Genomic DNA, 13,106 nt, shown 5'->3' with positions numbered 1-13,106 from the left:
TCCTCCACCAACCTGGCTCTAAAGATAAGAGAGGAACGGCACCTGTCCTTTGTTTCTATCTCTGTTTCGTACCCTCAAAGCTCCTGTTGCAAGGGAGAAAATTCACAACTCCTGGAGATAATTTCACCTATAATGTTTGCCAGTTGATATTTGTGCTACACTTTGCTTTTTATCTTTTTTGTCCTAGTTCTTTTTCTTTTCTTTTGCTTTAATCCTTCAATCACTAAGCTATTGTGTTTGTGATCTTGAAGAATGTGTCCTAATCATTAGCTATGGCCCATTTTCAATGAAAGCTCTTCAGTTAGATCTGCTCGATTTTCTTCTCTTCTAGTCATTGACTGCAAAATAAGTTTATTTGCCTCCACTTGCTCTAACTCCTTTTTAAAAAGGCCTCTTTTATCTTGTTGTTCGTCTTTTTTTTTTTAAATCAAACTCATTCTACTAGAGTCCAGACAATAAATGAAACATTTTTTTCTTAAAACAAAAATTCCTATGTGTTAGAGCAAAAACCAAACTTTCTCTTGTTTAAAAAGTTCGAACTTTTATTCAATCTGAAGCCACGAAAACTAAAGTAGTTCAATTGTTCACTTCTAAAACTTGATTCTCCCTCAAAATAACATTAGATTTTTGAGCTGTAAGCTGTTTACTTGTGTGTGTGTGGGTGTGTGTGTGTGATATATATATATATATATATATATATATATATATATATATATATATATATATATATATATATATATTCCAAAGACAAGGAATTTCTGTAATGAAAGTTGACTCGACAAACACACTCAGGAGGATTCAAACACAATGACCATAACTTTTTTCTTTTTTTTAGTTTGAACCTGTTCCTCAGATTTAATACTCTTCTTCCTTTTTGTGTTTCTCGTTTCTGTTTATGCATGTAGTGCAGATTTGCTATAAATGTTGCTTCAGGGCACTTTAAATGTCTGTTCATAATGTTTTTTTTTTAAATATGTAACCCAATTTGGCCCGTATTAAGTTCAGATCTTTGCATTTCATTTCAATCATACTTTTAAATCAGCGTCCATCACATCATAGAAAAGACTGGATTAGATGGTTAATAAGTATTTCTATTTACTAAGTGAAACTCAGACAGATTAATCACACTCAGACTGGTGTTTTCAACCCTTTTCTTCTGGTAATTGTGATCATTTTTTGCATACAGCTAATATTTAAGATTGAAATATGACATCAAACCATTAAAAAAAAACACATTTTTATCATGGAAATATGAGCTTAATGACCTTATGATTACACCTTATCGGAACACATTCTAACTTTCTGAATATTAAAGTATATTCTACATTAAAGAAAAACTGCTTTTCAAATTTATGATCACCATTTCTGTTTTTTCAGATGTTGTCCTCGGGCAAAATTAGCCAGGCTACATTCACAAAGGTGAAAGACAGCTTTGAGCTGCTTCAGGATACTTTAAAGAGGTGTGTTGTTATTTCATTTTTGTCTCTTGTTGGGTTCAATATTTGTCTGTACAAGTCATTTAAATTGCTTCTAAGGCTTGACAAGAGGTTTGTCTTTTGCTCATGTTTTGAGATTGAAATATGATAACATAACTGTAAATTCTAATTGAGACAGTTATGGATGAATTAATCTATTTTTAAAAAGTACATTGCAATATCCTGACTCATTCTGATCCTTTGTTAAAAATGTCAAGTTATCTAGGATATGAAAAAATGACACTTCTTTTATGAATTAAAAACAAGATGTAACTTTGTATATTTAGTTTGCTGTGTTCTCAGCTGCGTTGTGCCAATTAAGTGTGACTTGAAAACTGAACCGCAATAATTTGCTGTGAAAAGATTTTCCTGTGGCTGGAGGTTTATAGAATGTTGCGTTACATTAAGGTTTAGTTTTAATGAGAGAATTACCAAGTTATTTAATACTACATTAGTATTTCAGTTGTAATTATTAGAGTATAACTAGGCATGGAAGGCCAATTAACATGCTTTCTTGAAGGAAATTAAAGCAACACTGGGGTAATAATTTTTTTAGAGCAAATATCTGCAAGAAGTAGTCCATGCTTGTCCTCAGTTTTCTTCCTGTGGAAGAATTAGAACAGAATTATTCGGCTGTATGTGATGTAATGCATTTGTTTCCCTTTTTTATTCTGTTCTTCTGCAGTGCGCAAAGTTCCGAGATGCAGCTTTTGGGAGAGGCAAAGAGGTGTCAGGCTGAGCTGGAGCGGCTCCAGGTAGAAGTACGGAGCCCAGAAGAGCAGCGGGGCCCCCCTGAGGAGCCCGACGGTGAGGTCAGCAAACTGAGGCGACAGCTCCTGCAGGCGCACAATGAACTGCGAGCTGCTGAGGACAGAGAGCACGCAGCACGGCACGGATTGCAGCGGTAAGACGGATGCGTGCGTGCTTGCGTGCATTTACACACACATGCAGCCACTGCGCATAAAATGCACACATCGGAAATGGAAACTTGAGTAAATGCAAACTCGAGACATCAGAGAGGAACACAAGGGACAGAACAGAAGACAGAAGTGAAATTAGAGTGCAGGAGGAAGAAGTTATGTGTGGTAGGAAAGCTTACGTGCACACCGAGACACACACACACACACACACAAACTCAGACAGCTGTAACTAGGGACCAAACACTGAGGTGAGCTTCATGAGGCAGCATCTTTTTATTGACTTATGATAGAGGTGAAGGTGAACGGGAATTGGACACGCACAAATATTCATAGAAGTGTCGCTTTTTTTTTTGTTTGTTTTTTCAGATTTTTACACCATTCCTATTCACTCAAGAAAAACAAGAGAATCAATATTTTCTGAAGATTGTTTTTATTAATCATCTCGTAGGAGATTTCCAGTGAACTTGTTCCAGTTCGTTCCAGTACTAGTCCGGATTCTCAGCCCTACTATTTCCTACTCCAACATTCTTTTACTTTTGTTCTCTAGAGCCCCTTTCCTCATCTCAACCAATTCTCCTCCTTATTGCTGCAGTTTTTTTATTTTCTTCCTCCCTCACCTCTTCCAAGAGTCCCTCTGAAAGGTCAAACACACCCAAAGTTATGGAAAAGAACCACTTGCTCCAGTATCTCTGTACACAAACTTCACTTTGTCAAGTGTCAAAGGGAGGTTAGCGGAAAATTACTAGGCAACATGATAACATACCTCGGTCTTTCCAGAATTTTTTCTGCCAAATATTTTGGCTTCTGACCCTTAAACAGTGCAACATGTGCTCGCAATCGCACATTAGGGGTTGTATATGGGAAAATGTTGGGTAATTGTTTGATTCTGAAGTGGAACGAAAATACGTGGCGCTCCCAGATTTTGTCATAGTAGAAACATGAACGTCCATGTGATTTATTTGGAATTTATACAATGAATAATCTTGACGAGGAGGAGAAAGAATGTGTAGCTCGGGACATTGTTTTACTAATAAAAATGTTAAATATGGTTCGCAGTTATGTAAATCTGTCATAAGCTCTTTTTACAGCTTTTTTTTTTTTTTTTTTTAATTTATTATTTTTATTAAGGTTTTGTTGGCTCTAGTGGCCTTTTTTATTTGAAAGTAGTTTGACAGGAAACAGGGTAATCAGAGAGGGGGAAGACATGCGGCAAATGTCGCCAGGCCGGGAATCGAACCTACGACCACCGCTACAAGGACTAAGGCCTCAACGTGGGTCATGCTTTGCCCCTGTGCCACCACAGCACCCCGCTCTTTTTACAGCTTTTTACAAAAAATTTTGCGCTAATAGTCATTAGTCGATCGTGTTTTATTAATTTTCTTGTCAGATATAAAGTTGGGTAATCATGTGTCGCTCAACCACACAAAATCCAATGCATTGAAGTATATACAGTATAAACGCTTTTAAAAGTCGGGACTACTACATTGATCATTGACTTAGGATTATTCTTAAGCTTACGTTTAGCTTTTTTCTGCTAAACTGTGGAGAGGAAGCGAAATTACAAACATAATCAAGAGAAGAAGACGGCAGATGACGTTTGGCTGACGAACACTTATTTAATTATCATTCTCGCTTTACAATTCCCTCTGTGTTGCATCTGCATCGTTAAACCATTCCCTGGGTAGAAGTGTTTGTTTGCTAAAGATGTGGTCAGAAGGAGGCTGTGGTTTGTTAGAGCAGGCTCTGGCACAGAGAGTCAGTGGCTCGGCAGTAATTTAAATGTTAAATAAAAACCACTTGCTCTGCGTTCTCTGTAATATCTGCAATAGATATTCAGAGAGCATGTTATTCATGACTTCTTTTTCCACCAGTGAGCTCTCTTGTGTTCTCGCTATCTGCTTCTCCCCTGGTTCCAGCTGAAGCCCTTCTATCTTCCTGACTTCTCCTTGGCTTGTTTTCCTCTTTCGCCTCTTTTCCGCACAGCTATCAGTCGGCACATGACAAGCAGACGCTCGCTATGAAAATGCCCCTTCCCCCCCTTTTTTTTTTTTTTGAAGGAGGATCATCATATTTTTTTATCTCTACTCATGCAGACCCACAGGAATTCAGCACTTCTTCTCCTCCCCCCTCGACCGCCCCTCCATCCCCGAGTCCCACATTGCAGCATTCCTGCAGTTTTCTCTGTATCAGTTAATATCCAATATTTCAGCTTGTCAGGAAGATTAATATCATTTGCCTTGTGAAACGTGCAGCTGTACAGTATGTGCTGTTGTAAGGTTTTTCATAATGACAAAGCTGACTTGAAATTATTTCATACAAACTTTAATCGACTGCTCAAAAGGCATCTGCCTCGGGGAGATGAAAAATTCATAGAAATTATGTTCTCATAGGCCCATTCATAGTGTGTGCCCAAGATTTATGTGCTTCTCTAAGATCTAGATTGTTGTGTGTACTCTGAGCCATTTGTATGCTACCTGTGTCTTCACCAGTAAAGCCTTAAACTACTTTTCTTCTTATTTGTCTCAGTGGAAGGCTAATTTACAAGAAAATCCATATTAGTCAGATTCTAAAAATTGCTCGCAAGTTCTTGTGCATTCCTCTTTCCGTTGAATCAGGAACTGAAACATGGTTTCTCTCTCTCTCTCTCTCTCTTAACTACGTCCCCGCCCTCCTTCCCCCATCGCCTTATCTGGCTTCTCCTCACCACCATGCAGTCTCTGGGAAGAGAAGCAGCATCTGGAGAGAGAAATTCAAACACAACCTGCTGTAAGTTCATCACTGCACCATCCTGGACTTAGTTTCAGAGGCAAGGATTACAGCTGTGATGGCAGTTTTAACAGAGGATAAATATAAGTTTTGCTTTAATCCTCCAGCTGAGACTAATCCTTTGTGAACTTTGTGGATTCTTTTTTTTTTTTTTTTTTTAACAAAAAATACATATTCTTCATCCCAAAATTTATAAAGGTTTATGCTGTGGAAATGTGTAAGAACATTGTGTTTAATTGCAGAACCGTAATTCCAAACCGGCGTCATGTACATGAAACACCACAAGAAGATGTTTTTCAGCAGGACATTAATCCAAAGCGTGTGATGAAATTCATTCGGATATGGCGCGCTAGTCTTGCATGTTGAAACTAATGAATAAATGTAGAAAAATAGGTTGACTTCTCTCTCCATTTTTTTAAGTGTGCGATTAGACTGCCTTAATAAAAGATTTATCTGAAGGCTTTTGAAAAATCTTTACCAGGGGTGTCAATTATTGTGGAGGGTACAGTAAATATCTATTATGTATCATTATCTTTGTTTAATTAAGGGGGGAAAAGACATTAACTCATGGGCTCATTGTGCTGCTCTTCAGTATTAGGTGAAAGTTGTGCTTTGTGTAAAGAACTCTAATGGCACAGGGCACATTAAATCCCTATAATTTAGTCTTTTCACTCATAATGTTGTGCGAATTTGTCAAATCTAGTAAAGCCACCCTACATTAGCAACAACAAAGACATCCATTTTGCTGAATAAAATATGATTGGATTTGCATGACTGGACCAAAGCCCCTTAAGTAACTCTCAAAATGTTGCATCAAAATATATATTTAGCAGATTTTACTTTTTGAAGAGTAGCATTTGAGCTTTGAACAACTTGAACCGGCAACTGGCCCTGATGTCCAGTGTTGTATAGTAACGAAGTAAAAATACTTCACTACTTTACTTAAGTATATTTTGGAGTACTTCATACTTTCCTGGAGTATGAAAATTTTTGATGACTTTCACTTTTACTTCACTATATTTCCGAACTTAATTGCGTACTTTTACTCCGATACATTTTCAATGTGTGGTTTAGTTACTCGTTACAAAAAAGCGAAAGAGAGAAACGCAAGTGTTTTGATCCCACCTACTGATTAGCAAGTAGCAAGCAGGCTACCGAACAAAGTCCGTAGCCTGCTTGCCTGGGCTTGTTCATCACCACCAATAGGATACACCTTCTTCTTCTTCTTTTCTATTATGGCGGATCACAAGCAACTTTAAGGTGCATACCGCCACCTACTGTACATGAGTGTGTAGAAGCATTACTTCATATCTATTAAATTCTACTTTTTAATTTTGTATTCTTAAGATAAATAAACAATGCTTTCCTTAATTTGTGAATATCTGTTATGTTTCCTTCATTTCCTAATATACCTTTAAGATTCCATTCATGCCCCATATTTCTAACTATTCTCTTTAATTCTTCCCTTTCGAGTTCATTTGACTTACAGTTCATCAATATGTGTTCTACATTTTCTTTCTCTCCACATCTCTCACATTTATCATTATTTTTCCTCCCTATTTTATAAAGCATGTCATTTAAGTAGGTATGACCTACTCTTAATCTACTAATTATTATTTCTTCTCTTCTGTTTCGTTCATTAATGCTTCGAATTCAAACTGACTTTTGTACTTCATATAATCTTCTTCCTTTCTTATCTTCATTCCACATTTTTTGCCATTTCTTGATTTCTTTACTTTTAATTAGGATACACCTGTTTCGCTTCTCCCATTAAACACAAAGCAAGTCTCGCAATCAGTAGCAGTCACATGGAAATTCTATCTTACAAAAACTCCCCGTCCAACTTGAAGAAACACATCGAGGTAACTTCTTATGAAATGGTTATAATCCTCCTGTTTCAGTAACTATAGCTTGGTCACTAGGCACTACTGTATTGTGAAATCTTGACCATAAATGAACTTTGTTTGGCATTGTTTCAGTTCCACACGTGGTGTATTTAGCTTAGGCCTAATGTTGACTGTAGCAGGCTACCTAGACTCCTCTGTTCAAGGGGGGACAGAAGCCATAGCGATAGCAATTTAGACTAAATTTAACGAATATAGGAAAGGCATGCAAGTTCAAAACCAGGTTTACAGATGCCAATAAGCTGCATTTTCCTCCCAATTCTTTTTTTCTTTTGCATAATGACCAGTTGTGTGCACCACCTACTGACTGTAGCATTGACTGATTCACTGATTTGTGAAGTAGAGTAATCGTAACAGCTCTTTTTCTTCATGTTGGCCGCATTTTCTGTACTATTTATTTTTCTCATTTTCAGCACTACCTTACTTGAAGGGAAAACTTAAGGCTTACAAAAACTTTGTATTTTCTATCCTGGAGGGTATACTAAGAAGCTGGTTCAGTTGTAAAGCAGGTTAAGTTAACCTTGTGCTATAGGTAAAGCACCTAATTTTCTTAACTAAATGATGCCTGCAGTTATATCTATTAGCAGGTTTAATTTTGCCTGCACTTGGTTGGGTACATTATTTTAAGTGTATTTGACAAGTTTACCAAAATATAAAAAATGTCATTCAAACTGCATTTGCTTTGTTTTACTTTTTACTTGTACTTTTCATTACATTACTTGAGTACATCCATTTTTACAGTAATTTCCATACTTAAGTACAAGAAGTTTCAAATACTTTAAGACTTTTACTCAAGTAACATTTCAGTCAGTGACTTCGACTTTTACCAAAGTCATATTTTGGAGAGGTACTTGTACTTTTACTTGACTCTGAGATTTCAGTACTTTATACAACACTGCTGATGTCTTTCGAAGATGCACCGCTGAACCGTTTTTACTGATTTTGCAATTTCAGATTATTCCAAATGTGCTTCTCTGGGTTGCTGCTGTTTCGCTAATGGCAAATTTTTTTTATTACAGATTTGGAGTCAAAAAATGGCCATGAAACACATTTCCTTCTTGTAGATGAAAGCAATCTCATATCTACCTCGCTCATATAACCCATGATGCTTTATGTGAATTGTGTCCACAACTTTCAAAATAAAATGATGCAATATGAATCAGGCATTTCTCTATGCTTGTTGAGAACATATTGTGTATTTAGCTATTTTTAAAAGGAAGTTTTTATTTTGGAGTTCGAGGATGGAAGAGGGATGACTTTAATTTTTTAATTATTCTGTGCACCAAAACCATCAGATGTGGCTAAATGAAAACGAATTTGCAAACAAGAGTGAGTGAAAATATTTCAACAACATTGGGTGGAAAACATGCCATTGCAAATGCTTGGGTGGCTCAACTAGTTTTTAGTTGCGGGGGGACAGTCGTCATTTAAAACACAGATATACTGAGAGTGAATGTTCAACATGCTACAGCTGAAGCTACAAGCTAAACTCTGAATACTGGTGCAGCCAGGTATTTCTGGACATTTTAAGGCTTAGCAGGAACATCCCTGTGATTACAGCAGTGGAAATAAATGAATAAATCAAACATTAGTTGGTTCTTTATTTATTTATTTTTTACCAAAGGCTAGTGTAGAAGGTCCAAACAGCCTCTTATTGCTCCAGATCCGCAGGTTTCAGACTCATGATTTAGACTAATCCCTTCAGTCACAACCCGCAGCAATGCTAGGTGTGTGTCTGAGCTTAAACCCAAACTCTACAGGGTGGGCCATAAGTTTCCATACATAGAAAAAATAAACATTTTATATCGGACAACCGTTTTTTATTTTTGTGGGACTCTGTGTAATCGCTGCATGTCTTGGACCACTGCGTGGTTGATCTGCAACATTTCCAGTTTTCTGAAACTTGCAAATAAGTTTCAGAAACGCTCGTTCCATATTTTCTGTTAAAGTTTCGTGCAACCATGCGACTGCTTCCCAATCCAGCCATCAGTATAATTTCTATTCTTTGCTCTTTTGTCAAACGCATCTTCTTGGGTACCTGAAATATAAAAGAAATATACATTTTACATTCTCCTATGTGTGGAAACTTATGGCCACCCTGTATAAAGAGAAGCGGTAACAACCTGCTTCTAAAACCTGACTTTTGCTGGATCGTCTCCACTGATCTTGCGTTCATTTTGTCGGTGTATCCTCCAGGAGCTGGAAAGCAACACAGACATGTTGAAGGACAAACACGATGCTCTGAAGAAAGAAGTGGCCCAGAGACAACTGGATGTCAGGTAATGAATTCATTATGAAGTCAGAACTTGTGGAGGCTTAGCTTCATAATTCCCTTTTATTCTGCTGGAAGAAGTTCAGAGTGTGAATTTGCCAGTGTGCAGACTGGCATTATCTTTTGTGGGTTTTCAGTTTTACTATATATATATATTTTTTGCCTGTGTATCCAGATGTGGCACTTTTAACTTGGTTGTAAAAAAAACCCGAAAAAAAACCCAATGTTGGATTATTTATTTAGGGCCTTGCGGACATTTTTACACTCTTTTGAACCACAAACTTCCATTTATATTGATTTTTTTTCTTTTCTTTATGTAGTTGAGAATTGTACTATAGGAGTATTTTGGTAAAACAAATCTGAAAAGTTTGCTGTGCATTTATATTCAGCTCTCTAGAGTCGATACTTTCTAGAATCACCATCCTGACTTTAAGTATGCAAGTACTTTGCTGTAAGTAAAGTACGTACATACTGTAAGTATTTTGCATTATATTTCTACTGCATGTGTAAATCCAGAGATGGTGTTTTTCTCCTATAATTTGTTGCAAAAATAGTTTGTCTGGCTGCATGGAAAAGATCTGGGGATGTGTGTTTATAAGTCTTCCTAAAGTTTCTCAAGCAGATTTAGGTCTGAACTTGAGTTTTTCAACATACTACAAGCACAAATATTCATCTTATGAATCTTGTTCCATATCAATCTACCATTTTTGTAAAAATAATGGCTTTCTGTAACAAATGTATCCACCTGAGTTACGGATGTCTGCCACCACTATAGAGTTACTCTGGTTTTAAGTTTGGATGTTTTTTTTTTCTTTACTTACTTTTTGATTGTGGACAAGATTCTGTGACTTTTCAATTAAGCTTTTATTTTTGCATCTTTGCATCCCGTCTGCCTATAATCGAGTCCTCTGATGTCAACATGGAGACGTTAATTTACATCAAACTATTGTTTTCAGAATTTTTCCTTGACGTCTGCTGTGTTCCTTTGTCTTCATGATTCTTGTTCTTGTTCTCTAAATTTTCCAGCAAGTCTCTGCCGCATTCATTCAACAGATGTACTTACACAGATTAAAGTGGACCACATGTAGGACTTGAGTGACTTCTGAAAATACTGGATTATATTTTTGGTTACACTCATTTGTGAAGCAATGTGTGATTTTTATTCTGTTTCATCGCTATTCCCCACTTTGGGCTAGTCTATTGCATAAAATCCCAATAGAATACATCAAAGTTTGTAATTGGTATGTAGAAAAAACCCCAGCAAAAGCCGAAGGTGTGAATAGTTTGATAAAGGAAGTGAACATGTTAAGTGTCCTGAGATAAACCAGAGACGGATTTAACTTTTGCTGCCTTGGGCTTCGAACCTCCAATGAAACAAATGTGTTGAATATGTTATATAACCCGGTTGAAGATGTCCGCTTTTTTTTTTTTTTTTTAAATGCATGTTTTTATATCCTATCTTCTTAAAGACTCATTATTCTATCTGCTAAATTCTGTTAAAGGACAAATAATTCTGATGAGAAATGCATTTGTATATCCCCTTGCTTCTGTTGCATGTGCAGAACTCTGACGGAGGATTTGGAAACCCTTGAAACGCTGCTATTAAAAGAACAAAAAGAGCTGGAAGAAAAGATGGAGATCATCGAAATCAAACGGGTTTGTGCGCGTGCGTGCGCGTGTATGACTGAGCTCAGCCGGTGGCCTTAAAACCATAAATAAAATACATACAGCTCATCAGATTTCTTCCATCTTTGGTTGCATTCATCTACATTGTTGTTTCAAGGCTGAGAAAGCCCAGCTTGGCTGCACACCTAACCGGATAATACAGGAAACTGAAAGAAAGCGCTCTTTATGGGAGTAAGTGAATTTCATTCTTTTGCGATTTTTACATAAGTTACTGCCAGTACTCTAAACTAACTGCTCTACATTTTTTGTTCAATTGTCTTACACACTGTCAGACTTCCTTTAAAGTACGGGAAAAAAATTTCCAAATCATGTCACGTCCCAAAGCTCCTCGTATCAGCTGTTGTGTTGGCTGTATTTGAAAATATCCTTGGTTGACAGCGTTGATGTGTGACTTTTTTTTTAGGCTAATATCGTTGACAAGCTGCTCCAAAGATTTTAAAATATCGACTATTTTAAAATCTTATTTCATTTAAGTTTTAAAATATCTATTATGCTTCACTAAATCGTGTGAAATGTGTCCGAAAAATGATCCCAAATTGAGATGAATTGGAGTTGACCACAGGGGTGTCAAACAGGGGCAGACCTGAGTGCGAGGAAAAAGAAATGTAAATTCCTCCGTCGAAGAGAACAGAAGATTGCTGGCAAAGAAAGTGGACGGAGTTGGAACACGCAGAATCAGCAGGTCGTTGTGATGCGTTTCATAAAGACACAGAATCAACAAGATTTTACAGCTCACAGTTCCTGCTCCAGAGAAGTTGAGTGAAAAAAAAACATAAATGTGAACAGACCGATCATACAAGACGATCATACAATTTTAAATCTGTAGAGTCCCGTTTGGACCACACTGCCAAACAGAACTACAGAGTAAATACGCGCATGCTTGTTTAGTTTGAAACAAGTAATGGACAGCATCCCGTGTCCACAGTTTTACTATGATGGAGAATTTATAATGCTGAACAAAATCAAGCTCCTACTATGGTCATCTAAGTCCAAACCTTAAGGTCAGATTTACAAAATTTCAACATGAGAGGGACTTAAATGTTTACTAGTTTACAAAAAGATGAAAATATTTCTAATCAAAAATATCTTTTTTTTTCTTCAGATTTATGTCAAAAATATTCTCGCCAACCACATTTTTAGGTTCACCTTGCTTGTTTTTCTTTAATTAATCCCGGCTCGGATCCAACAAGGTGTTTGTATATTCATCAGATTTGGCTCCATCTTGACATAACAGCATCACTGCCTGCATGTAAGAATCTCTGGTTCCCAGAGGATTAAAACCTGGTGATGCTTTTCCTATTTATTTCCTGTTGGTTGTCCAGAGTTGCACTCTGCTGCAGTAGCCCATCTGCTTCAGGGTTAAACATGGTGGGTGGTCAGTTATTTTATTCAGCTTAACCTGGTTGTAATGAGCTATTATCGACTGGATATTTTTATTTTTTTAATTTTTATTTATTTCTTTTTACACAAGTCTGTGTGAAGCCTATCGATGCTTTTGCGAAGCACTTTGATGGCAGTTTGTGTCTCAGTATTAGAGGATTTGCTGACGCTATGTTTGTGAGTTTTTGAAACTTTGTAAGAAAATTCTGTTAAAACTGCTGATATTTTTATTATGAAACCGTTTACAACTTGCACAAAATAACCAGGAAAAGCTTCTTTTTTTTTTCACTCAACAAATAAAATTCAGCAGATTTGTTATTACTTGCAGGTGGCAGCAATAAGCCCACTCTGCATCTATCTGGGATTCTTTTGTGTTCCAACGGGTCTGTTGATTCTTTTCCAGTCTCTAACTGGATCATTTCCTCTTTCTTTGCTTGACGTCTTCTGACAGCCTTCTAGGGCCGCCTCTTAGTGAGTTTATTGCTTCGAATGCGCCTTATTTTGATTTCGCCTCCGACATGTTTGGTTTTCAGAGGTTGCCATAATCTGAAAGCATAACCTGAGTCATGCGAGATGTCACCAGGCTGAAACTATTTCAACCATGTGTCTCTGGCATTAATTATTTATTTTTCCCCCGATTCTAAATTTATATTTGGCTTTCAAGTAAGGCTGGGGACCTGTCTTCGTGAGCATCATAAGCTAT

The 13,106-nt window shown here is 37.0% G+C and overlaps 1 protein-coding gene across 2 annotated transcripts in view; it reads left to right on the top strand.

Annotated features, from left to right (window-relative positions):
• Window positions 1-13,106, top strand: part of ccdc146 (coiled-coil domain containing 146) — a 64,413-nt gene that overhangs the window by 21,040 nt on the left and 30,267 nt on the right. For both annotated transcript variants that reach the window (XM_032588974.1, XM_032588973.1), the window contains exons 2-7: window positions 1,378-1,460; window positions 2,161-2,379; window positions 5,110-5,161; window positions 9,262-9,344; window positions 10,900-10,993; window positions 11,121-11,194. In XM_032588974.1, coding sequence (XP_032444865.1) covers window positions 1,378-1,460; window positions 2,161-2,379; window positions 5,110-5,161; window positions 9,262-9,344; window positions 10,900-10,993; window positions 11,121-11,194 — 605 coding nt within the window. The remainder of the gene's footprint in view (window positions 1-1,377; window positions 1,461-2,160; window positions 2,380-5,109; window positions 5,162-9,261; window positions 9,345-10,899; window positions 10,994-11,120; window positions 11,195-13,106) is intronic.

This window comes from Xiphophorus hellerii, chromosome 17 (genome assembly GCF_003331165.1).
Source record: "Xiphophorus hellerii strain 12219 chromosome 17, Xiphophorus_hellerii-4.1, whole genome shotgun sequence".
Lineage (NCBI taxonomy): Eukaryota > Metazoa > Chordata > Actinopteri > Cyprinodontiformes > Poeciliidae > Xiphophorus > Xiphophorus hellerii.
The sequence above is the reverse complement of the archived record's forward strand: the minus strand, read 5'-3'. Positions and strand labels throughout refer to the sequence as shown.